At 39.9% G+C, this 26,764-nt stretch overlaps 2 protein-coding genes across 2 annotated transcripts; both read right to left on the bottom strand.

The window, feature by feature from the left end:
* Window positions 1–329: 329 nt before the first annotated feature.
* Window positions 330–11,922, bottom strand: LOC148356953 (ATP-binding cassette sub-family G member 4-like). Its single transcript, XM_088347705.1, has 15 exons — window positions 11,780–11,922; window positions 9,781–9,995; window positions 8,611–8,728; window positions 8,409–8,541; window positions 7,811–7,861; window positions 7,596–7,741; window positions 6,709–6,832; window positions 5,382–5,496; window positions 5,187–5,320; window positions 4,259–4,360; window positions 4,019–4,187; window positions 3,845–3,945; window positions 2,076–2,234; window positions 1,797–1,915; window positions 330–812 (listed from the first exon to the last, which is right to left on the bottom strand). Exons 1-15 carry the CDS (start codon window positions 11,905–11,907, stop codon window positions 587–589), a joined length of 2,040 nt encoding a protein of 679 aa, XP_088203831.1. The 5' UTR covers window positions 11,908–11,922; the 3' UTR covers window positions 330–586.
* Window positions 11,923–18,375: 6,453 nt separating this feature from the next.
* Window positions 18,376–22,895, bottom strand: LOC148356952 (glycosyltransferase 8 domain-containing protein 2-like). Its single transcript, XM_088347746.1, has 8 exons — window positions 22,825–22,895; window positions 22,464–22,746; window positions 22,239–22,356; window positions 22,094–22,178; window positions 21,197–21,309; window positions 20,958–21,124; window positions 19,034–19,146; window positions 18,376–18,969 (listed from the first exon to the last, which is right to left on the bottom strand). Exons 1-8 carry the CDS (start codon window positions 22,841–22,843, stop codon window positions 18,791–18,793), a joined length of 1,077 nt encoding a protein of 358 aa, XP_088203872.1. The 5' UTR covers window positions 22,844–22,895; the 3' UTR covers window positions 18,376–18,790.
* Window positions 22,896–26,764: the final 3,869 nt, after the last annotated feature.

Here is a 26,764-nt window from a genome sequence, read left to right as displayed (position 1 = left end):
TAGAATTTGAATAATCAAAATTTCAAAAGTCTTCAGAACCGGTAATACAAATCTATTTTGGGGGAGTCTAGGGAGGGCTTCATCAGATCAAATTGAAATAACCTATTTCGGGGAATTCAGAGAGAAGGAAAATACACTAATCTATTTTTCGGGATTCCTCAGAACTGAAAAATTGACACAATCTATTTTCGGGGGGTCCAAGAAGCAGAAAACTACAAGGACCTATTTTTAGGGACCCAGTGAGCAGGAAATTACAATAATCTAACGAGAGAAGCTAAAAGCATTCATCAACACATCTTTGCCAGAGGGAGAAATAAACACAGGACAAATTTGACTTTTTCAAGGTTTTTATTTTTGACACGTGCATAATAAACCATGTGTCAGGCTATATGCTACAAATGATAAAAAACAATCACGAGCGATTTTCTTTACGGGAATCCGGAAAGCAAATAACCTACAATCATCTAAAGGATATGAGATCAAAACAAAAACTTTGTAAGGAAGATGCAGAGCAAAAAATGTGACTTTTTCGAGAATTTCACTTGAGTTACGTGCACAAACAACGGCTAATGGTCATTAGCATAGCTCAGCGATTGGAGGATATTTTGTAGCGCAGGAACAAATAGGTGGCCACGCGGATGAAAATAAAAAAAATTCCCAGGACGATAAAATCCACGAAGAGTTTGGCGTCCTCCACATCCATCAAGTGTATAACTTGTTGCGGGTCCTGGAAATTACATTGCTCCACGTCGCACTGAAGATCGCTTCGGTTCATTCCGTAAATGGATAGGATCACGCCCTCAAAGCCGTACCTGAGAGGGAAAGATAGGGTTTGCAAATCACATAACCGGGCCGGAGATCGAGACGGGCCGGATCTCTTTAAAAATCCAGAACCAGAAATAATTCCCTTAGTTTATACTTTTTTGTTTCGCGTTTTTTGTTTTGTTTTCCCCCAGAATCGAATCGATGTAGTCATATTGAGGACGATGCAAGACAAGAACAGGAGATAATATATTATTTGTTACAATCTATTATATGCACACATTTTTTTACTTATTTAAAAGTAAATGTTTTATTTTAATGACCATTTTTTTAGAATAACATATGATATCATTTATTCAAATTGTATTTAACTTAGATTGGTAGATTGCTGGTTAGGGGTAGTGCAGTCAGGACGAGATGGGCAGAGTATTTTGAGGAGTTGCTGAATGTGGAGGATGGGAGAGAGGTGAGACTCGAGAGTCGAGGCGTTTGGTGGTATGGGGAGAATAAGTGTTGGGTGATTTAAAAGTAAAGCCTGTGGAAACATGGGAGGTGCAAGAGGCAGTGAAAGAAATGAAAGACAGGAAGGCGCCTGGGTCGGATAGTTGTACTGCTGAATGCTTGAACAAAGGTGGCATGGCTATGGTTGAATGGTTAGTATGCTTGTTGAATGTATGCTTTTTAATGGTGTGGTTCCTGTGATTGATGTTGTGCCATGGTCAAATATTTTGTGTTTTTACTAGTTTTTCCTTTTTTTCTTTTCTTTGTTTTTGTATATGGGTTTGTCTTGCTGTTGGTCACTCATCTTAAAGAATTATGTTCGGTAGATAGATAGTATTTAATTCAAGTTTAACATTTTTTTTAATTAAATATGAAGTCATAACATTTATTTTAGTTAAGCATGTTATTTTATTTGTTTTAGTTGATTTTTTTGTTTTTAATATGATTTCTTGTAGTTATGTATTTTGTTTAATAGTTATTAAAAAAGGAACTAATTCAGAAATGGGAGTTTATTAATAAGGTGCCAAAGTTACCTGCCGTAAAAGACGTAGGAGATCCACTGCAGGTAGTACGGCATCATGCTGAATTTCACAAAAAATCCAGAAAAGAGGATGATGGGGAGGGCTGTGATCGGTCCAGTGAAGGTCGCTACCTGGGAGTTATCATTGATCACAAGGAAATCAAATGAATTAAAGAGAAGCCTCTAACCATAGCGAATCCAAATCCAGAAGGTGAATATCTGTCTTTTTTAGGTTCTTTTCATCCACCATTTTCTTTTTCTGGATCAGGATTTTCCATATAGAAAGTTCCACCTGCATTGACGGAGTCACCACCCCGATGAGCAGCCCAAGGGACTGCGCCACCAGGGCGATGGCTGTGGACAAGGCCAGGAACAGCAGGAACCGAATCGCTTCTGGAGGCTGGCTCGTCATCCAGTAAACGATGCTGCAGTACAGGACTGGACAGATCATCTGCAAGAAATTATGATATTTGTACTCGTTTACTAATATTACTACGGAATTCATTCTTTTTGGCCTCTTTCTGGTGCCACAAGACAGATAGATAGAATATCTGAAAGGGGGATAGAAAAATCCAGCAAAACAGTTAGCTAGCTAGAAAAACCATTCAAGGGCAACTAGACACATATAAATATCTAGAAAAAGGGGAAATAGGAAAACCCAGAAGAAGAAAACAGATCAAAAATCAGGGGGAAAAAGGAACAAAGATAGAAATATCCTGCAAAAAAAAATGTGGCTAATGAGAAAATGCAGAAAAGAGGTAATAAGACCGACAGAAAAATCCAGCAAGGCGAATAAGGAAAAACCCAGAAAAAAAATTCAGATAAAAACTCCCATAAAAAAAGGCTGATACATAGAAATATCCAGCACAAAGGCTATTTAGATGGATAGAAAGTCTGGATAATCAGCAAAAAGAAAAAAAAACTGAAAGAAGGCACGTAGATGGTTCCGCCGAGGAAAAAAAAAAGAAATTTGAAAATCCAGAAAAGGGATCAAAAATCCCCAAAATGTCATCATTACTGATGCGGGGCACCTGAGTCGGACGCTGATTGGTTGCTGATCTCTTGCAGATGTGTCTAACACGAAAGCGGCAGAAAAATATAACAAAAATCCTGAAAAGTGTATTCAGATAGACAGAAAATTGCAGAAAAAGGGTCATTTGAGGAATAGAAAAATCCAGAAAAGGGGCGGGTAGGAAACCCCAGAAAAAGTAGATGTGCAAAGAAAATCCAGATACAAAAGCAGAAAGATATGGAAATAAAGAAAGAGGTCACTTAAAAAGTTAAATGAGAAAGGGGGGATACAGATCCACAAAAAGGACGATTTTTTTTCTCCCAAAAGGGCAAAAAGGTAAAGGACATATCCAAAAAAGAAAAAAATTCAGATACACAGAAAAATCCAGAAAGGGGCAATAGACCGCTTGACAAATACAGTAAAGGGGCAGATAGGTACACTTAGAAAAATACATGTAGCTATAAAAACCCAGCAAAATAGGCAGTTAGGCAGATATAAAATCCATAAAAAAAACAGCTGATAAATTGGATAAAATACCCAAAAGAGGCAGAAAGATAGAAGGAAAATGTGGGAAAACCAGAAAGATAAAAAAATCAAGTTCAGGAAAAGAAGAGTGATGTCCTGTAATAAAAAAATCCAGGAGGAAAGTCGGATAGAAAAATCTAGCAAAAATGGAAAAAAAGGAAAATCCTTAAGACGGTCAGAAAGAAAAATCCAGTGGAGGACAGATAAATGGTAAAATCTGGAAAGAAAAGACAAAATATCCAGATAGAGAAAATCCCCTGGAGCGGAAGGCAGAATAAAAAAAAACAGGGTTCAAAAGGCAGATAAAAAAAATGGAAAAGAAAATGGGAAAATTCCAGGAAATGGGCAAATGAAATAAAAATGCAAGAAAGGAAGAAAGAAAGAAAAAAAAATCTAAAAACGGCCCAAAAAGGTGGATATTCCAGGAGAAGAAAGAGCAAGTCCATAGCAAAGGATGAACTGAAGAGTTCCAGGAGGGTACACAACCATCGGTCCCAAAAAAAACAAGGTGCTGCAAATCTTACCTGAAAGGGGATGGCCGCACAGCTTTTGGCCATGTAGTAGGCATTAAAGCTGTACCAGGAGTTCAAATGTTCCCTGACAAAAACCGCCATCTCCAGAGGAACTGGACAACAAAAAACCCAATTGGTTCTAAGCGTGCCACCTTAATGAGTCCCTCCACCTTCTGCATTGCTCACAAGTGAGGACGGTTGGCATCATGGCGCCAAACATCAGGAACAGCATAGATAAGAAAAGGAGGGAGGAGTTGTTGAAGGCGTTTTGGGCGTCGTTTCCGATATCGAGGAAAAGGAGACCGATCAAGATGCCGATCACGATGTGGGAGGCCACTTGGAGGTGGGTCAGAACCTTCAGAGACCGTCCCCTCAATAACAATCCTCACAATAGTCTCAGAACTCTTTGGGACGGAAAAGTCTTACCGCGTCTCTGTATTTGGATACCAGGTCTCTTTTGAAGAGGATGTAGAACTGTTGCAAGGTACTGGTGGCAAAGTCTCGAGCATTGGGCAGGGGAGCCAATGACTGCAGAAAGAAAGCACTTTTTTAGTTTTTGGGGGCGAGTTATTTAATCTATATTCTATTATTTCTTTAATTTTTGAATTAGTTATTTGGAAAATTCTTTTTTGTTCATTCGTTATATTTTAATCAAAATTTGCACCGTGTCTACTATCTATTTTTTACTAATTCAAATATTGTATATGTATATATTTTAATTCTGTATTAAAAAATAAATAAGTAACTAATTTTCATCAATAATATTTCATGTTTTTTATATATAATTTATTATTTTATTCATTTCAATCTTACATTTCTCATTTGTTTAAATGTATGTGGTATGTATTTTTTACAACTTGTTTTCATTTTCAAAAATAAAACACGTTATTTTATTCCATTCATCCATCCATCCGTTATCTGCACCGCTTATCCTCAGTAGGGTAGCGGGGGTTATTTTATTCTCTATTCTTAAATCTAATCCAATATTTTTGTCATTGTATTATTTTTGTTATCTGTTTATATATATATATATATATATATATATATATATATATATATATATATATATATATATATATATGTGTTTTATTTTTATTTATTTCTTTCATTTTATTTTTACTTTTTAATTAAAGACTGTATAAATAGTTTGTTATAATTTTTATCTTTATTTCATCTATTTTCTACGAATTTGTGTATTTATTTTTTTCATCCATCCATCCACCATCTGCACTGCTTATTTTCAGTAGCGTCTAAATTCAAGTAATTCAAATATAAATTATGAACTAAAAATAAATACATCACTTTTTCTTGAATCTGAAATCTAGAACTGTTCCAAGTCTTCGGGATGTCTTACCAATTCGCTGCCGGAGGAGCGAGCCTCCTCTCCCACCAGGTTTCTCCTGCTGTCATCACAACATTGACTCCCCTGTGCCGCCTCGACCAAGACGGCGTGCATGTCCCCGTACGTCCCAGTCGCCACGTCCATGACTGAAGGGGGAAACCAGGGTAATAACATGACGAGAAAGCAGAGGGTGCTTGCAATTCTCACTAAAATCGGCGAAGGGTTCACACTCATGGCAAACCAGGTTGAGTTGGCTCAGGTGAGGGATCAGGTGTTGCACCGTCCCCTGGTAGATGCATTCGCCTCGACTCAGGATGTACAACTAATGGGGAGAAGAGAGCAACTTCAGCTTGTAAGGTGCCAAGTTTTAAACAAAGCACAGGTACCGCAGCTGCTTCCCTCCCCCAACCTCAGCAACAACTCAGACAAAACAGTCCCCCAGCGACACTGAAAGGAAAGTTCGAATTATTCCAAGCGGAACTGTTGTCCCCATAACTATTAACCCTACCCTCCCAACTCGAGCCCCCTAATCTAACACAGTGACCATCACCCGACCCTCCTAACCCCCTAACCATAAGCCAACTAATTTAAGAACTAAGCCCCTATGCTTAAACACATAACAGCAAACCGTAACCCCTTCCCCCAGCACTAACCCCTAACCTGTTAACCCTAACTCCTTAACCCACTGCTCACTCCTAATCCCCTAATAACTCCTAATCCTACCTCTCTGACTTGAACCTCTAATTCCTAGTGCCAACCATTACCCCAATGGCCAACCTAACTAACAGATGTAACTACTTACTCCATAATTCCAACCTTTATCACTAACCCAGTAACCCTGACCTCTAAATCCACCCCACTAACCCCCTAACCCTCAAACCCAAACCCACTAATCTAACGACTCACCCCTAACATTAACCCCCGAAACTCATTACTCTTACCCTCCACCCCTAACCCTAACACCTATCCCTAACCTAGTAACCCAAACCTCGACCTCCTAACCTTAACTGTCTAACCTTCACCCCATAACTCCTAACCCTAACCCCCTTCACTCAAATCCCTAACCCTAACTAATTCCTAATCCACCAAACTGACCCTTGACTTTAACCCTTAACCTTAATCTTCTCAATTATTTTCTGTCAAAACCCCCCTCGGAAGATAAAACACTCTTTATTGGGTCACTTGAGGGCAGGCTACACTTAATGTCTACACTTCATACTCAATGATTATACCCTGAGATTAATGTTCTGCGTGGAGGTTAAATGTAAACAAAACACTCTGACACTGAGCATGCCACTGCCCCCTAGTGTAGTGGAGTTGCAAATGCACTTTATTCTGGGAAAGTTAAAAAAGAGGTTCCTTGAAGTCAAACGCGACCATATATCGGTGCCCCATGTGAAGCACAAACTCTTGACACCTCAGATTACAAAACGCAGAGATTTTTCTGACTGTGTCGGTCTTGATAGAAATATGAAACTCGTCGCTTCAGCTAAATGAATGATTTAAAGAGTGAATCAAACCCCAAATCCATTACCTTGTCGAACATTTGAGAGACTCTCCAGCTGGGCTGATGGATGGTGCAGATGACGGTCCGTCCCCCGTTAGCAAGACACTTGAGGAGAGAGATGACCTGGAAGGACGTTGAGCAGTCCAACCCACTGAGACACAAATTCCCAAAATCAAACTGATTGTAGACTAGTTTTCGGGATGGTCTTTCTTTTAAAAGGAGAAGCTTGACCTTCTCAGTCCAGATTGGAGTCCAGATTGACATTTGGAATGAGGTACATTTTTACTGGCTTTCAGTTTCATAGACTGGGTTTCAGTTTTTTTGATTGACTTTCAGTTTTACGGACCCGCTTTCAGTTTTATAGAAAGGCTTTCAGTCTTATTCACTATCTTTCAGTTTGATTCCGTTTTATTGAACGACTATTAGTATTACTATCTCACTTTCAATTTAAGAGGCTAGATCTCAGTTTCATAAACCAGCTTTCAGTTTAATGGACTAGATATCAGTGTTATTGATTGGTTTTCCTTATTTAAGGCTGACTTTCAGTTTTATTGACTCAGTCTCAATGACTTGCATTCAGTTTTATTGACTGTTTAAGTTTTGACCATAAGTTTCATTTAACTGAAGTCCAGGCAACAAAACTGAAAGCCAGTCTATAAAACGGAATATTAGTCAATGAGACTAAAAGCACGTCTATAAAACTGAAAACCAGTGTATAAAAAGTAAACCCAGTCAATAAAACTATAAAACATGCTGAACATGAAATTTTGGAATACATTTGGAAACTTTGAATGAATTAAAACTTTTTTTCCAACATTACAAAATAAAAACAAGACAAAAGAATTGACATTTAAAAGATGGTTTTGTAATTTGAGAGAATTAATAATTGAAGACGTCATCATGGAACATCACACCTGATGGGCTCATCGAAGAACATGACCGGTGGATTGTTGACCAGCTCCAGACCAATGGCCAACCTTTTGGACTGGCCCCCTGACAAATTTTCAGTTCGGGTTTCAGCGCAGTCGGTCAGACCCAAAGAACTCAGAAGTTCATTTACCTGCAACCAACCAGGAATCGTAATCAGCAAAACAATCCCAAAAGCGATACTTGACGTGGAAGGACTTACGATTTTCTCCTTGACGTTCATGGGCTCGTTGAGTTTCAGATTGGCGGCCACCTAATATACAGAAAACAGGGGATTCAATGTTTATTCATTTAAGTGGCAGTGAGTAAGCTTATTTTAGACTGAAACTGACTTGCAAGTGCTTGTTTTTGAGACCTAAAGTGACCTTTTTAAACCACAGGTGACCCAATTTCAACTAGAAGAGACTCATTTTGAACCGTAAGGGCCTGATCTTGAGAATGGAAGTGACCATGACAATCCGGAAGTGAACTGCGTTGAATGAAAAGTGCAAGTTTTAAACTGGAAGTGCCTAGTGCAAACTGAAAATGATTCCTTTTAATCAAGGAGTGTTCATAAGTGACTCGTTTTTAACAACAAGTGCCTATTTTGAGATTGATTGAGTTTTAAACCAGACTTGACCTGTTATTAACAGCACGTGACTAAACCTAGTACTTTATTTCACAATTATTCCATAAATTTTTGTACTTTTTGCTTACTTTTCACCATTTTTCAAAACTTTTCAGTGTTTTTGAGACATTTTTGTTTATTTTCAGCACTTCTTCCGTTCTTTTTAATACTTTTTTAGTTTTTATAAACATACCATCATGGCCTCCTTGGTGGATAGGTGCGGCATAAGCACATCGCTTTGCATGATGTAGCAGGACATCTTTTGGAATTTATCCAAGTCTCTGGGATGACCGTTGACCAGGATTTTACCCGTCACGCCCGTCTCCCTGCGAAGGATTCAGACCATTGCAGAAAAACCCATTTAGAGGATTTGCGTCCCAGCCCGGCCTTTATACCTGTACCCCGCCAGGACGTTCATCATGGAGGATTTGCCGGCTCCGGAAAGTCCCATGATGGCGATGAGCTCTTTGCTGTTGAATTGCCCAGACAGATTCTTCAACAGGGTTTTCGAACCTGATCCAAAGAAATAGAAAAAAAAATGGGGTTAATCATCTTCCATTATGATACCGATATTGCAGCCTGGGCCGATATCAACCAATCTAATATCTTCACTACACATTTTCCAATTCTAGATTTGGAGTCCAGATTCAGGTTTGGATGATCGGATCTAATCTCAGTCCCGCTCCCCTCAAATTGAATTGCAATCCGAAAAAGAAACGATACAGGTTTTTGGGGCAATGTCGGACTATTGTCAGTATTGGATCAGGCCATCTCTATAATTACTCCGGTAAGGATACGGGTATTAACTGCTTGCATTGAAAAGCAATTTTTGGAGCCAGAATCAGAGTTTTGGAATATGATCCAGATTTCTGGGTTAGAGCAGACCATTTTAAAAAACACTCAGAAGCAAGAACTGGACTCGTTTTGGATGAAATTTGATACAAATTTCTGAGCCGATATTGGACCAATCTCAATATCAGATAAGGCCACCTCTTCAATCACATCTGACCAGAAACTGGACTTATTGGAGCTAATATCAGAGTTTAGATGGAATTGATCGAATACACAGATATGTTTGGCTGATAATAATATTATTCTCTTATCACCGCCCTGCACAAGCGTGCAAAACTTATTATTGAACGACTACTGTTACGCTGCAAGATTCTTTCATTGCTATTTTATGAGTTAGGTCAGTCTCTAAGCACTACTTTGAAATTATTTATTAAAATAATAAATAAAATAAATAAAATTATTTATTTATCTCTCCTGACAGTCTTTAATCTTTTTTCTCTTTAAAGTCTTTCTTACATGTTTACCCTGGAGTGCCATGTCTAATGTTGTTGCATATAAGGTTTCACAACGTTGATATCAATGACAATAAACACAGTTCAATTAAATATTGGATCAGGTCAACTCTTGAATTACTCTGGAGTGGAAACTGGGATTGACTTCTTGTACGTGAGTTCCAATTAAATCTATATTTCTTTTGCGGACTGATATTGGATATTGGAACATTTTTCCGAGAAATAGGTAATCTGGGTTCCATTGCTAGGCAATGACTTAACCTGTCTTCTTGTAGCAGGGCCCTTCCTGGATGGTGTAGGACAGATCGCTGAAGTCCAAGTTGACGGCTCCCTGGCGCGGCAACTGGCTGAGATGTTGAGTGGACATCGAGAAGATGCCCAGTTGGGGCTGCGCAGGATTAGCAGCGCCGGCGCCGTTGTCCTCCATTTGGATGCAGCTGGCAGTTGTGGAAAGCGAGCGACAGTGAAGAACAAATCTAAAAATAACAAAAGTGAGTTAAAGCATAAGTCGCTAGAAAAGGAAATAGTCGGGAGAAATAGCACCATATGTCGGAATCATGGATTGAGAGTTTATACGTTTATGGTACACGAAACAAAACCAAAATAAATAAATTCATGTAAAATAAAATTAACATAGGTGGGGTGGAACATTTGAAAATTGAAGGCTGCAATCATCACTTTAATCCAAGAGATTGTGGCACAGTAACTCGTGATTTGCTTTTTAAAGCTGTAATTTCCTTTGAAATAATATGATAACTGTAGATGCTGTGATATACAGTTTATTGTTGTTGAATTTCTATTTTATTTGAGAGTTTATTCTTTTATTCTTATTTTGGAACGATAATCATACGAATCAAGTATATAATCAGAATAAATCTGGTGAATTGAATTTGTACCTGGGTGGAAATCATCATGCAGAGAATTTAGCAACCCGAAACTGTTTACAAATATGTGAATCTTTAATTGTATGCAGAAATGTAAAATTCCCTGAAAGTGTGCGATGTTTCACGACGGCCCACGGAAGTTCTGATTAACGAAGACACTTAAACGCACCGCTCGACGAACACTTAGGAAATAAATTTATTTTCGTCCCTTAGGACGCTAAACACGCGACTTTTTTTCTCGTGTGTGTTTCCTGCAAATTCATCCCACCCTCATCTTTCTATGATATTTAGTGATTTTATCTTTTAACGTAAACAATAATAATAATAATAATAATAACAATACCAATAATAATAATAATAACCATAAGCATGAATATAATAATGATCCAATGTATTTCGAAGCACCTTTTACAACACCAAGGTCGCTGTACGTATGAGTAGGACACAACAATAAACGAAGAGGAAAACAAACCCAACAAAATCTAACGTCACTTCGGACTTGATTTGACACTTTCCTAATATCCACTTTTTTATTTGAAAAAAAATACTTTGAAGTCGAGTCATTTGAGTTTTAAATCAGACACAAAAATATAAAAAACATTAAAAAATAAAAAATGAAAATATTTGTAAAATGGCGTGTGACGTCTGGTAGTGACGTCCCGCATCTATTAATGCTCTTTTACGGTTATTTCAAGTGCAATATTTGAAGAAGAAAATTGTTCACCGCGTGTTTAACCCAATTTCATTTGAATAACATATTTAAAATTCAAAAACTAATTTCAAACAATTAAAAAAAGTCGATGTTTCCTCTCTTCTGTCCTTCGTACAAACAACATCAAGTTGCATTTTTTAAATTCCATGTTGCCGATTCTTTTGAATTTAAAAATTAAAGGACACAGAATTCTTCGTGTTTCTAGTTACCTGTTTAGTATGTATATTTGTAAATTCAAAATAATTTAAAACCATTGCAGAGCAAGTTAACTTGACCTCTCTGTTGAGGACATCGTATATTCTATGCTTGGTTGTCACGTCAAACAGTTAAAATCAGACTGCTTGTGTTCTTTCAATATTATGATCTAGACTAGTGGTTCTCAACTAACCCAGAATTCCACCCAAATCATTCATTCATTCATCCATCCATTATCTACATCGCTTATCCTCAGTAGGGTCACGGGGGTGCTGGAGCCCGTCCCAGTTATCTTTGGGCAGTTGGCAAGAGACTTCCTGAACTGGTTGCCAGCCAGTCGCAGGGGAAAATAAATCACTTCTCAAATTTATCAGATGAAAGGAATGTGCATTTAAAAGAAGAGCTAGTTGAATATATTCACATTTAGAAAAAAAGGACAAATTACAAGCAAAAATAAAACGTAGCTTACCGTATATACTTGCTGTCGAGATTAAAACTCGAGATTGTATTAGGATGGAGAAAAGAGCACACTCTGAGTCGGAACTTCCAAGATGGGTTTCCAAGATGGATTACCAAGTTGGGCTCATTGGAACTCATTTATTGGAAAGTACAGGCATAGGAGAACACATCTTATTGGCTAGAAGTGAGGTCACATGAATACAAAATAATCTGATTGGTTTAGACAGAAAACAATATTTAAATGAAGTGATAGCGTGTGAGCGTAACGAGCACGAAGGAAAATTAAACTTTGTAACAAAAAAAGTACAACGCCTCACCGAAAGAAGAAACATTGGGAGGAAAGCTCTGCCCCGTAGTTCCGAGCACTAAGGCAAAAGACATCTTGATTAATCGTTTGCGGGCCCCAAATGGATATATTTGTTGCAAGAATATAAACAGCACCTGGATGTAATCTTTTGCTTCGTTCAGCCATTTTTTAAGGATAACAAACAAACAAAGGCACATTCAAACTATAATCAAGTGATAGTTTCCCTTACTATTGCATAAAAGCCAACATCGCATGGAAGCAACCTCTTAAAACTGCTTTAAAATAGCCAATACCCCAAATATTTTTATTTGATTATGTAGATAATACAATCATACGGGTAAAAAGCTAGAAGTACAACAATTTGAAACCATTTATTGTACCTTCCAATAAAGGAAGGAAATAAAACCAACATAATCACAATAAAATAAAATGCAGGCCCTCTGTTGGATGGCCTCGATTGACTGAAGGGAAAGAAGAGATCGAGCAGAGCTTTAACACCACTCACTGTTAAGTAGCATAATTGAACATCTGTTTTTTTTCTTATTTGATTTATTTTTGACACTGAAAAATTGGTCTGTGACCCGCTCTTGGGTCCTGACGCACCCGTTAAGAAACACTCATTTAGAGGACACAAATTTGTCGGTAGATGTTCCTATTCTTACTTAGATGTGGATAGAAATATAAAGAAGAATATGAAGCATAATGTTGAAACACTAGCTTAACTCTAAGTAACACAAAACATTAAAGGGAAATGATGATGAAATATCAGCTACTTTTAATGGAACAAAACATAAAGGTGAACGGCAAAAATATTCCCAAACATGGCCAGAACAATGAGAGTGCCGGCAGACAATGAGATAAAAAGCTGTAACACTAACTGGGTCCGACTGAACCAAAGATAAAGGAATGTAGATGCAGAATATATTGGTACACCTGGTAGCTCTAACTGAACAAAAAATGAAAGGCAGATGACACGAGAAACATTTCCACATGTGTATAGTACAACAATAAAACACTCATAGCTCTAACAGTATTTAATTTTCTCTATTGTCATTGATATCAACGAGGTGAATCATGGTGTGGAACAAGATTAGACAAAGCACTCCATGGTAAATATGTAGTAAAGACTTTAAAGAGAAAAATAAGTTTGTTACGATAAATAGACAAATATAATTAAAAGGTTGTGCTTCGAGACTGGCCTGAGTATAATAACAGTGCCTTGAAAGAATAGTGCATCGTAACAGTAGTGCAATAACATTTAGCAAAAACAACAAAAAAATACCCAAATACTGTTAGTCGCAAGCTATATATTTTCACAGTATTGCACGCTTGTTTAGGGGTGGTGAGGGCCCTGGGAAACAATGTGTATGAGTCAAGTATCAGCGCAGAAATCTGTATCGGATCAATTCCGGTTTTGCCTCCCATAATTACGCTCACAAGCAAGCAGACGATTCGAGTTTCTGTTCCTGAGTAATCATAAAGGTTGGCCTAAACCAAGATTGATAACAGTCCAATATCAACCCAAATATCGGTCGTCTATCAAACCAGAAGTCTGTATCGTATTTTTTTCCAATTCCGTCCAAAACTCAGATAATAGCTCCGATTTTGCACTCCCATAAAAACAGTCGATTCCAGTTTCCTGTCCTGAGTGATTATGGAGGTGGCCTGATCAGATCTTAACATTGTCAAGTCAAGTCATGTTTATTTGTGACGCCCTTAACCACAAAGAGACTCAAAAGGCTGCACAGACCACAGACTACTGCGAACCACAGACCATTATGACACCACCCCCTGATCCAAAACCTACATGAGGGCAAATAATACACAGGTATTGTCAACATAACATATAAGTTATTCATATGCCATAGCATAGAAGTGTGTTTTAAGCTTAGATTCAAACATTTCCACTAAGGTTGCAGATCGGATCTCAGGGGGAAGAGCATTTCACAGCACCGGGGCCCGAATGGGGAATGCTCTCGAACCTGCGGATCTCTTCTTGGCTCTTGGGATCACAAGTAGACCAGCATTTTCAGAGCGAACATAAGGGGGAAATTAAATCTGAAAGATATTCAGATTCAGATTCAGATTCAGATTCAGATCTACTTTATTGTCATTCTAGTACACGTGTATACAGAACGAAATGTCGATACATCTAACCCGCACAATTTCCTTGAATGTACAGATATAAATAAAAGTTGTATTGTATTATGGCTACGTATAGTATTTTACCATAGTGCCGATAGTGCAAGAGGAGTAGCTAACCAGATGTGCAAAATGGGCAGTCAGGTTAACAAGTCAGGTAAACAGTAACATTAACACTGTAACAATAACGCTGTAAGTACAATAGTGCAGAGAGCAAATGTGCAAGGAGTGGCAAGCTATAAAGAACTGCCAGTAGTGCAAAAAGTCAGATTAGCAGCCGTTTAGATTTAGGTTAACTATATGTTAGATTGACCATTTAACAGTCTAATGGCCAGGGGGACTAGACTATTGCGGAACCTGGTGGTCCTGCACCGCACACTGCAGTACCTCTTCCCAGAGGCTAGCAGAGTGAACAGTCCATGATGGGGGTGAGAGGGGTCCCCGATAATGTTCTTAGCATGGGATAGGCAGCGCTTCTGGCCAATGTCCTGAATGGAGGGAAGTGTAGTCCCGATTATTTTCTCTGCTGTCCTCGTTACCCTCCTCACACTACCCCAGTCGGTAGCGCTGCAGCCTCCACACCACACAGAGATACAGCTGGTCAGGATACTCTCTATGGTGCCCCTGTAGAATGCGATGAGGGAGGGTCGGGGCAGGTGGGCTCTCCTCATCCTCCGCAGGAAGTACAGGCGCTGCTGTGCCCTCTTAACCAGTGATGCAGTGTTCACGGACCAGGTGAGTTTGTTTGTAATGTGCACCCTAGGAACTTGATACTGCTGACAACCTCCACAGCCTTGTTGTTGATGCAAAGTGGGGCATGGTTGGGCAGGTTTTTCCTAAAGTCGACAATGATCTCTTTAGTTTTGTCAACATTCAGGACCAGGCTGTTGTCCCTGCACCAGCCGACCAACTGCTCCACCTCCTCTCTGTAGGCCAGGTCGTTGTCGTCCCTGATGAGGCCCACCACTGTTGTGTCGTCAGCATACTTCACGATGTGGTTTGTGGCGGACCTAGGGACGCAGTCGTGTGTCATCAAGGTGAACAGCAAGGGGCTCAGGACACAGCCTTGGGGGGAGCCCGTGCTGAGGTAGATGACATCTGAGATGTTCTGACCTATCCGCACTGATTGGGGTCTGTCACTGAGGAAGTCCAGCAGCCAGTTCCGCAGGGGGGTGTTGAAACCCAGGAGTCTCATTTTGTCTACCAGATGTTGTGGGATGATGGTGTTGAATGCTGAACTGAAGTCCAGGAACAGCATCCGCACATGGGTGTTCTTCTCCTCTAGGTGTGTCAGGCTCAGGTGAAGCGCAGAGGAGATGGCATCCCTGGTGGAGCGGTTTGTCCGGTAGGCAAACTGAAAGGGGTCGAATGAGGAGGGGAGACTGGAGGTGATGTGCTCTTTAACCAGTCTCTCAAAGCACTTCATTATGATAGGAGTCAGTGCAACGGGCCGGTAGTCGTTGAATGATAAGATCTGGGGTTTCTTTGGCACTGGGATGATGTTGGCAATTTTGAAGCATGATGGTACTTTGGCTTGGTCTAGCGAGGTGTTGAAAATGTCTGTTAGTACACAAGCCAGCTGATCGGCGCACTCCCTAAGTACCCGCCCCGGAATGTTGTCCGGGCCAGGAGCCTTCCTTGTGTTGACCCCTCTCAGGGTCTTCCTCACGTCGGTTGAGTCCAGGTGGAGTGCTCTTTCGTCCTGATTTGGAACCGCTTTCGCTGCAGGGGTGCCGTTTTGTGCCTCGAACCTTCCAAAGAATTTGTTGAGGTCATTCAGAAAGTCCATGCTAGTGTCCTGCACTGGGGCGGTGGTTGGCTTGTATCTGGTGATGGCCTGAATGCCTTTCCACATATCCCTGGTGTTGGTTGTGCTGAGGAAACGGTCCTGGATTTTTTGACTGTGCGTTCGCTTTGCTAGTCTGATAGCATGGTTCAGGTTAGCCCTCGCTGATCTCAGCGCCTCCTTGTCACCAGATTTAAAGGCAAGGTTCCGTACTTTTAGTTGTTTGCGTATCTCAGCAGTCATCCAGGGCTTCTGACTGGCACGGGTGCATATAGTTTTGGTATTGCTGACGTCTTCTGCGCATTTACTGATGTAGGCTGACACAGAAATGGCGTACTCATCTATATTTATTTTGTTGTTGTAAGTGGCAGCCGATTTAAACATGTCCCAATCAGTGCAATCAAAGCAGTCCTGTAGTGCCTCCATTGCCCCCTCAGACCACACCCTCACCTGCTTCACTGTAGGTTTTTCTCTGGTCAGCAGGGGCTTGTATGCTGGAATTAGCATAACAGAAAGGTGATCTGATGAGCCAAGGTGGGGGCGGGGGGCTGCTTTATATGCACCTTTGATGTTTGTGTAGGCCAGGTCTAATGTGTTCCTACCTCTTGTAGCAAAGTTTACATGCTGATGGAAATGCGGGAGAACTGTTTTCATATTGGCCTGGTTAAAGTCCCCCGCCGCAATAAAAATGCACTCGGTGTAAGCATGCTGCAGTTCACTCACAGTTCGGTAGAGAACGTCCATTGCCTCCTTCGTATTAGCGCTGGGGGGCACGTACACGGCAGTAATGATGGTCGCGCTAAACTCCCTCGGTAGGTAGAAGGGTCTGCAGATCTGAGGGAGCAAGTCCATGCATGATTTTGTATTATACCAAGAGAACCTTAAAATCCCATCTTAAGCTGACCGGGAGCCAATGCAGGTTAGCTAAAAAGCATGTAATGTTATCAAACTTTCTTGTCTTAGTTAAAAGCCTTGCTGCAGCATTTTGTACCAGCTGAAGGCTCTTGATGTTGGACTTTGGGACTCCGGAGAGTAGTACATTACATCAATCGAGATGGGAGGTAACAAACGCATGAATTATGATCTCTGCATCCGATTGAGAAAGCATAGGGCGAATTTAAGCTACGTTGCGAACATGAAAAAAAGCTGTTCTAGTAATAATCACTCTGGGTGATATTACATCTTTTAATGTTCAGAGCAGTTTTTAGAACAAGTCACAGCATTTAGATGAACCAAAAACTAACATTTCGGTCTTTTCAGAGTCAAGGCGCAAGAAGTTGAGAGACATTCATTATTTTTATCTCAGTGACCCAATTTCTAGAAATCCAATTTTTTCTATGCTAAAATAGAGGTAAAGTGGGTTTTTTGTTTTCATCAAAATAAAAATGTAAAATGGCTTCAGAAGGAGCGATGTTATGATGACGTCAAAGTGAGGCGAGCTGTTCTAAGCTAGGTTTCACTTGCGGGCAGAGTTTCTGCATTATTTTATACGCACAAAAAGGAAATAGATAGAGATCAAAATGGGAGACATTTTCTCAAAGGTCCATGTGTTTGCTGACACCTTTTTGTCAGCTCCTAGCCTGGTTTTGGCTAATGTTAACACGCTAACACTAAAGATCTAACTTACTACTGTTTTGATTTATAAACTTTTTTTTTTGTGAGTTACATTCACTTGTTTTTTTCTCAAATCTTTTTAAACTGCTACCCGCATACCTGCTAGTGTTTGCATACTGACACTACAGAGCTAACCTTCTACCATTTTGATTCGTAAACCTGTTGTTGGTGTGTGACAGTCAGTCTGTCGTCGAAGTCTTTGCTAGCAGCTAGTCGGATTCCACCTAATGTTTACATGCTAACCCTACAAAGCTAACTGAGGTAGATATTATATTAATATCTGTATGGGCAGTGGTTTGCACATGTGCGGCACAGTTCTGAGTTCATGGGATCAAACCTTCCTGTGTGGAGCTTGCATGTTCTCCCCGTGCTTGCACGGGCTTCCTCCAGGCACTCCGGTTACCTCCCACATTCCAAAAACATGCATGTCAGGTTCATTGGCCAGTCCAAATTGTCCCTAGGTATGAATGAGCGAGCTAATTGTCTGTCCCTGTGTGCCCTGCGATTGGCTGGCAACCAGATCAGGGTGTCCCCTGCCCACTGCCCAAAGATAGCTGGGATAGGCTCCACCACCCCCGCGACCCTACTGAGGATAAGCGGTGCAGATAATGGATGGATGGATGGATATGAGTCATAAAAATCCTGGGCTGTAAATTGGACAACCAATTAGACACAATATGTTTTAATACACCCCTTTTTTATCATAATTTATTCTTGATCTCGCATTGGATACATTAAAAGATGCGTAGAAGGAAATTCTGCTCCCACATAATAGTTAATGACACAAATATCTTACACTACTCGGCCTGGAAGTAATGCAGGAAGGCAGGAAGGAAAGAAGGAAAGAATGAAGAAACAAAGGAAAGGAATCAAAGAAAGTTATTGGGAAAAATGGAAGGAGGGAAGGATGGGAAGAAGGAAGGAAGGAAGGAAGGAAGGAAGGAAGGAAGGAAAGAACTAAGAAAGGAAAGAAGGAAGAAAGGAGAGAAAGGAAAGAAGGAAAGAGAGAAAGGAATTAAGCAGTTATAAGGAAGGAAGGAAGGAAAGAAGGATTTTAGGAAGGAAGAAAGAATGGAAAGAGGGAGAGCAAGAAAAGAAGGATGGATTGAGAGGAAAAAAGGAAGACAGGAAAATGGATACATCTGAAAGAGATTGCCGTTCCGCGGTCCTTATTAATTCCTCCTGTTTGGCCTCTTTAAAGAGAATCTTCCGGTTGGATCTGGTACAAACCAGTGTTCCCAGCGCTCCCTGTGGACGGCGGGGTGCCCCCACGGTTTGAAAGGGCCGTTCCAGTGCAATAACTTTGCCTTCTGCAAGAAACTCTCGGGGTACCCGCCATCCGGACTCCAACCTAAAACATATCGATTTTTCGTGTCTTTTGTAAATCGGCCGATCGGGATGAGGATCTTGCTTACCAAGATGTCTGACGTGCCAGCTCGGGTCCAGTGCGGTGTATTTGTCGTGGAAAACGACAAGCATAGGGGGCGTGGCCACGCCACCTGCCATGGCGCTGCTGTACAGGTTTTGCCTGGTTCAGGTCACAGATTATACCCATTAAGATCGACACACAAACCCTGGTTGAAACAGAGTAATGCGGGGAAAGGCCAGGCCCTTTTGTTTGGGCCTTGTTCAATCCAAAACAACAAAGACGACGGACACTTGAGCTTGATTTATGCACGTGGGAGAAACCGCATTGCACACTTACATTCTTACTTTGCTGCTCTCCTGGCATTGTATCTACAAAGTTTGACCCCTTTGGTTGACCTCCCACACACCCTGTATTCTTGGGCCACAAGGAGAAGGCCAAAATGAAGGAGGCCCCAATAATTCTAGGAAATGAGTAAATATATCATGAATATGTGGCTGTCTTGTAACATCAAGGTCTTAAGAGACAATAAGTTCTAAAAGAATAAAGCCCATAGTAATTCTAGAAAATGAGTAAATATATCATAAATATGTGGCTGTCTTGCAAAATCAGAGTCTTGTGATACCATGAAGAGGGCCAAAAGACTGAAGTCCGTAGTAATATTAGTAACTGAGTCAATATATGTGCATGTTTTGTGACAGCAGGGACTTGTACCAGGAGGAGGCCAAAAAGAATGAAGCCCATAGTACTGGTAATACTATTCAATGAGTAAATATACATTACTACATATAAATAAATAAATAACTGCATGTCTTGTGACATCAGAATCGTGTGGAACCCGGAAGGTGCAAAAACAATTTTCCATACTAGTTAGATACTTTATTCATCCCCGCAGGGAAATTCACAAGTTGATTCCTCGAATAAACGCATTTTTGTGCGTTATAACCCATATCCATAGCATAGGATAGAAAGTAATCCAAAATGCTGCAAGGCGAGGCAAACACTGAAGATATAAGCAAAAAATAAACAATAATTTACAAAAGTAGCGAAAATAACACGGCAGCTTGCTGGAGTGGCAGCCATTCGTGACGGATTTATACCCTGCATGTCTTGTGTCAAAGGGAAGAGGCCTAAATGTATGAAGCCCGTAATAGTAGTACCAGTAAATTTGTAAATATACGATACCTATGCCTGGTTAGTGCATGTGCGGCATAGTTCTAAGGTCTTGGGAACCTCTTGTATGGGTTCAAATCCAGCTACCGGACTTACTGTGCAGAGTTTGTATGTTCTCCCCGTGCTTGCGTGAGTTTCCTCCGGGCACATTTCTTCCCACATTCCAAAGACATGCATTTCAGGTGGATTGGCTGGTCCAAATTGTCCCTAGGTGTGACTGAGTGAGTGAGTTGTCTGTCCCTGTGTGCCCTGCAATTGGCTGGCAACCAGTTCAGGGTGTCCCCTGCCCATTGCCCGATGATTCCTGATGTCTTATGACACCAGTAAAAGGCCTACAAGAATGAGGTCCATGGTAATACTAGTAAATCAGTTCTTTTTGAATAAGTCGAATAAATTACGAGAGAATAAATAAGGCAAGTCATGTTTAATTGTACAGCCCTTAATAACAAGAAGTCTCAAAGGGCTGGACAGACAACAGACTATTATTACATTATGACCCGATCTAAAACCTACATGAGGACAAGGAAAAACTTAAAATACTCAGCGTGAGTAAATGAAGAAACTTTGAGAATGGGCTGCACATGAGGTCACCCCCCTTCCAGGATGACCAGGCTGATGCATTACCAAACAATACACAGATAATGTCAACCTGAAATATCGGTCATTCATAAGCTACAGAATTCGAAGGTTTTTGAGCCTAGATTGAAACACTTCCACCGAGGTTGCAGATCGAACCTGGCATTATTTTTTTTGGAATGAGCTATTGTTGATAGTCAAATTGTGACAAAATTGCCTTGTACCTCACATTGTCCTCCATGAACTTCTGAAGCTGTTTGGTGATCTTCTGCTTTTTCCATTCCCGGATATCCGCCACAAACACGCCGGGGTTGAAGGAGCAGTCGTTAGGATTGATACCTAGATCTTTCACTTCTTGCTTCCTGTAGTCCAGAAAGCCCATGTAGGTCGTCTAGAATAGGGGAATGAACGACGATCATGGTCGTCATCCGGATGCCGATTGGCCTTTGATGACCACGCCTACCTGCATGCCGTCGCCGACCAACATCTCGCGGGTGGAGGGCAGCTTGCAGTCGCTGGCGAAGGCGGCGGCGTGGTGCGGCTTCAGGTCGATTGCAAACAGATTCTGGATGTCACCTGAGAAAGAAAGTTCCAGAAAAAAACGACACGCATCAAGCACTTCACAAATCTTGTGACAGGAGAAGCAGGTCAAAAGTTATTTGTCAATTTTTCTTCATCCATTTTAGCTTTTCCAGATTTCCTCATATGTCGCTTTTCTGGATTTATCCATCTATCTGATTCATCTGTTATACCTGGATTTTCCTATGCAGCAAAATACTTCCTTCAGGATGTTTCTAATCAAGCTCTGGTCCTGAATTTTTTTAGATGTCTGTATCCACCTGAATTTTTATGTATGTCTTCCCTTTTTAGGGATTTTCATATGAATCTGTCCTTTTCCCCTGATTTTCCATCTGTCTGCACTTGTTTGGGATTTTTTTGTCTCTATTTGCTTTTTTTCTGAATTTTTCTTTCAGCGGCCCATCTCGGGACTTTGATTTTTTTTTCCCTGAAAATTTCAAACTATGTGCCACTTTTCTATATTTCAATCCATCTACCATTTCCTGGATTTTGAGTCCTGCCCATTTCTAGCTATTTGCCATTTTCTGGAGTTATCCCCACCTGACTTTGTCTGGATTGTGCCGCCCTGCTTCTGGATTTCCCTTTTTGCTTCCCCCCTTTTCTGGATTCTTCAATCCATCTACCCTATCCTGGATTTTGACTCATGCCCTTCTGCCCCCCTGAATTTTTAAACTCATGGCTTTTTTCTAGATTTATCTATCGGACTTGTTTTCCTGGATTTTTCAATATTATTCTTTTTCTCGGGTGGTAGTTTCTATCAGTAACAGAGCCCCTCTCGTACCTTGCACAATGACATCATCGTCCAAATAGATGACCCTTTCGTGCTTCAGCTCGAGCAGAGGAAGGTAAAAGCGTACAAAGTTCAGCTGAAAAACACATTTTTAATTTTTAATTGAAATGATTTACTCTCCCCAAATCAAACTTACGGGATGCAAAAGATCCGGTCTGGAAGAGTCTGGCTTCACTTTCCCCACTAGAACCATCGGGTCAAACTCCAAAATCTTGTATTTGATACCCTTCAGTTGGCTTTCCTCGATGTAACGTCTGGAAGAATGAAGCCCAAAGAAAACTAGTGAATCAGTAAATAAATGCTAGAAAATACCAATACATTTCACTGCATGTGAAAATATCAAAAATATATAGAAAATAACCTGGTGAATGTAACAGCGTCCCGTAGAGTAACGATATAAAAGAGCACGTCAGCTTCTGTGTTGCTACGGATGCTGTTGACGGTTGCCATGGTTGCGCCCATCCTCTCCTCCGAAGCGCAGACGACGACGGGGATGACCGCTTCGCTTTTTCCCTCCCCGGGACTTCCAAATGTTTGCCGGTAACCTTGAAAAAAGTTGCTTCTGGAACTGGAGTCTTTGACTAGCGAAGCGTGCAGAAGCAGGTAGAGCATCAGCAGCAGCAGCAGCAGCAGGACCTGATTGACTTTATGGAGGTGACATAAATATCAAACATGGAAGATGTTTTTAATTCTGATTTTCAAGAAACGTATTACGCTCTCACTTTTTCTCAAGAGAGCCATCGTTCATGGTTGCGTCCTGGGTCGTGTGAAAAGTCTGCGAAAAAAATAACAATGTGACGGATCCATCTCTATGCATAGATTAATATCTGTCTCCTCTTTTTCCTGGATATTTCTATACGACATATTTTTCTATCCAATTCCCTGAGTTTTTCGCTGAATTTTTCATCCATCTTCCTTCTTTCTAAAGATTTTCTAACCATCTAACTGCCTTTTAGTACTCCAACTGCGCTCTTTTACTGGAATATTTGTTCTGAACTTCTTTCTGGATTCTCTTATTGAAATGTACCTGTTTTCTGTATTTCTTTTTATTTCAACCCCATTTTTGATTTTTCTGCATTTTTGTTTTCCTGTTACATCTTCGTGGGGTTTTCTTTTCATCGTTCCTTTATTCTCCCAGAAATTTTATATGTACAGGTATATGCCCGTTTTTGGATTTTTTTTAATTGGCATCCGTTTTTGTTTGTTCTTTCTGCCCCCCCCCAAGACGGTTCTTTCTACCTTTATCTCGGATTTTTCTATCAGCCTCATTTTCTTCATTTTCTTCCTGCCTTTTCGCTGGATCTTTCTTTCTGACTTTTTTCTGTGTTTTTCCCTATATATATCTTGCCTTAATCCCAGATTTCTGCATCTACTCCTTTTCTTGATTTTTCTTTCACTTACTTTTCAATCTTTTATCCATGTGCCTTTTCTCTGGATTTTTCTTTCTAGTCTTTTCTATATATGGCCTTTTTCTGGATTCCTCTTTCTTTATTTTGGATTTGTCACCCTACCCTTTTTTCTTTTTGTCATCTTCTGCTTTTTTTCTTTTCCATCCAACTGCCCTTTTCTAGATTTTTCTTCTCTGTCTTTATTCTGGATTTTTCATTTTATACCTGTCAACCTCCACGGCTCCATGCCCTTACTAACTGTCGTATTTTCCCTTACAAAATAATCTTACACCATATTTTTTTTCAAACTTGTTTATTTATGTAGTTTAACATGTTATATTGTACATGTGTTCCGTTATATCTTATATATTGTTAATTAATATTTTGTCGTGAGATACTGAGTTGCTCGACATGAATGAGGTTTATTATAAAAAAAAAATAGCTTGGACGTTCACTGTAAAGGAAAAAATACATGCAAATATAATTAAGTAGGAGAATACATTTTCTGCATTAAATTATTGTTGGTAATATACAGATTAAAGGGACAAAAACAAACCTGTCTTTTTCATTTTCTCCTTTTATTCTTCCTTTTTTTTCTTAACTTCTCTATACAACATAATAATTCGTAATATAATGCATCAAAGCAAGTGAGCCGTTTGAGAGCCGGCTCTCTTTAATGAGTTGAGCAGAAAAAGTGGGTTCTCTAAAAAGAGACGGACTTCCTTTCACTACAACAAACCGCTCGCTTTGTTTGCAACGAAAAAAACGATACCGAGATAAAGGCTTCCGCGTAGCTCTCATCTTGAAAAAGGTTGGAGACCCCTGATCTACAGTATGTAACTGCCATCTCTCTCCATGTATAGATTTGTGGTTTTTATTAGTGGTTCTATGGAGAAAAGTGTTGACTTTCTAAGCTTAAGACACACTTTTAATCTATAGCATATGAATAACCTATATTCTATGTTGACAATATCTGTGTATTATTTGCCCTCATGTAGGTTTTAGATCAGGGGATAGTGTCATAATAGTCTGTGGTTTGCAATATTTTTTGTTGTTAAATCCCTCCTTATTTTTCCCCCTGCCGCTTGCTTACATCAGGAAAGTAATAAAACAATTTTTTGGGGGATTTTTCTATGTTACTGACTTTTATCAGGATTGCTATTTTTTGTACTTTTCTATCTGCCCTGTTTTCCTGGATTTTTATATCTACCTGCTGCATTTTTCTGGATTAGTCTCTTCATCAATGTTTCATTACCAAATGATTCTTTTTTTTCGTCAGTTTGCTTTTGAACCGAGCAGTCAGCGAGGTGAAAATGTTTTGGCTTTACGCGTATCTTCTTTGTTTGTGGTTAAGGCTCCCCAAAACATCTGGAAGTGGTTAGATTCTAAAACACTCCCCTCAAAATGCATCCAGAAAACATGGCACAATTTCGGACCATTTCCAGGCATTATTGTCATACAAAATGATCTGACATTTCCTCTGTTTCTAAAATTATATGATATTTTTCTACATAAAAGCACATTTAAAATGCACCATATTAGTTGTTAATAGAACGGAAAATATCAAATAAAAATAGACTTGGTGTTAATGTCAAACTATATTATTTTCTAGTTTTTTCCTCTCACATTTAAATACTGAATATGGGAGTTTAACTTCCTTTTATCTTACTTCCACCAAACTATTAAGATGGAACATGATGTTCCCTTGTTGACCCTGAAACAAATACTTTGCTACATTATAAATGAGATCATTATTTTGATACAAAGTACATATAAAGGTACTTGCCAGAAGAAAAAAAGCTCCTGCATGGTGCACACGCTCTACGTTGAGGAATGAATCTGCCCACTTCCGATTCGAGACCCCACCCTTTCTCATGCTCCCCCTCTTTTCGCTTCCAATGGCTGAAATTTTCAATATTTTCTCCCGGTACGTTTTTCAACGTTGCTGAAAGTCACATTGGCTTTGTTGACCATTTTTTCAATTCCACCTAAACCAGTGTTTTTCAACCGGTCGGTCGGGACCCAAAAGTGGGTAGCGGACCCGTTTTCAGTAGGTTGCAGGCCTTTGCCTTGGCAAAATAATTATACATCATACTATATGTTGTTTCTGTGTTTTTGTCAACCCAAGAAAAGAGGGAAGGGTTTGATATAACCACCAGCTTTCACAGGCAGTCACGTAAGTTACCCTCGATGTCAAAAATCCCCCCCAAAAAGCTGATGCACTTTGGTTAATTTTCTCAGAAAGACATTTCCCTTCAACTAGGTCGGAATGACATTAAAATATTAAACCCATCTTTTACAGGCAGTCAGGTAGGTTACTTAAGACGTGAAAACTGCCAAAACAATCGGACTTGGCATGTTTTGATTTGCTGACTCGGCAGCTTTTTCAGAAAGACATTGTACTCTTACATGCCAGAACAAGTAAGGCCAGGATAACAATCTTTCACACGCAAGAGGTGAAAATGCCCAAAATACTGACTCAGTAGTTTTGTTTTTTTCTGACATTTTTTCAGAACAACATTCAATTTCGACCAGGGTTGGGTAGGGTTACTTTAACTGGATTACTTTCAATTACTTTTGGATTACTCCAATACCAAATATGCTAATAAAAGACAAAAGAAACTAAATATGAATAAATTACTACATTTTGTGCAGGCTAGGGGAGTAACGGAACACATGGAACGGCAAAAATTATGTTGGCAAGTTGTTTGGATTGATTTTCATTTTGTTTCTGTCGCATTTTGTTAGTTTTGCCGGAGATTAAAGCCAGGAGAGAAAGCTTACCACGTGTTGTGAGTCATTATTTTATTCATATTTAGTTTCTTTTGTTAGCATATTTGCTATTGGAGTAATCCAAAAGTAATTGAAAGTAATCAAGGTAATGTAACCCTACCCAAACCTGATTTCAACACGATGTCTTGCAGGCAGTTAAAAGTGTTGACCTGTGTGGAAAAAAATGCCCAAAACACTGACTCAGCACCATTAGTTTTGCTGACTGAGCATTTCCTCCAGAAAGACATACCACTCTCCCAGACCAGACATTAAATAGCAACACCATCTTTTACGGGCTGTAATGTAGGTAGGAAAACTGCTTCAAAAGAGCTGACATGGCATTTTTGGTCTTGGTGACACAGCAGCTTTCTCAAAAAGAGCCACAAAAAAATGGTTTGTGCCTCGAGGGTGATGCTCTAATGGCGCACAGCCGTTCTGGTGTTACTTTAATTTGTCATGTTTTGCTGGTCTTTTTTCATGTGAATATTTTCTACAAACTCTG

The sequence above is a fragment of the Urocampus carinirostris genome, chromosome 11 (genome assembly GCF_059441175.1).
Source record: "Urocampus carinirostris isolate Australia breed hairy pipefish chromosome 11, RoL_Ucar_1.0, whole genome shotgun sequence".
Classification (NCBI taxonomy): domain Eukaryota; kingdom Metazoa; phylum Chordata; class Actinopteri; order Syngnathiformes; family Syngnathidae; genus Urocampus; species Urocampus carinirostris.
This window is presented reverse-complemented; position numbering and strand designations above follow the sequence as displayed.

What these genes read in the sequence shown, in the direction of transcription:
- LOC148356953 (XM_088347705.1), bottom strand. Translation starts at nt 11,907, where the DNA reads ATGAGTTCCAATGAGCCCAACTTGGTAATCCATCTTGGAAACCCATCT. An exon ending in GCCCTGCTACAAGAAGACAG is followed by an intron (nt 8,729 to 9,780) that starts GTTAAGTCATTG and finishes TCTTTGGATCAG; the next exon opens with GTTCGAAAACCCTGTTGAAG. An exon ending in TTCTTCGATGAGCCCATCAG is followed by an intron (nt 6,833 to 7,595) that starts GTGTGATGTTCC and finishes TTTGTGTCTCAG; the next exon opens with TGGGTTGGACTGCTCAACGT.
- LOC148356952 (XM_088347746.1), bottom strand. An exon ending in CGATGATGTCATTGTGCAAG is followed by an intron (nt 21,310 to 22,093) that starts GTACGAGAGGGG and finishes TTTCTTTCTCAG; the next exon opens with GTGACATCCAGAATCTGTTT. An exon ending in CTGGCACGTCAGACATCTTG is followed by an intron (nt 18,970 to 19,033) that starts GTAAGCAAGATC and finishes GATATGTTTTAG; the next exon opens with GTTGGAGTCCGGATGGCGGG.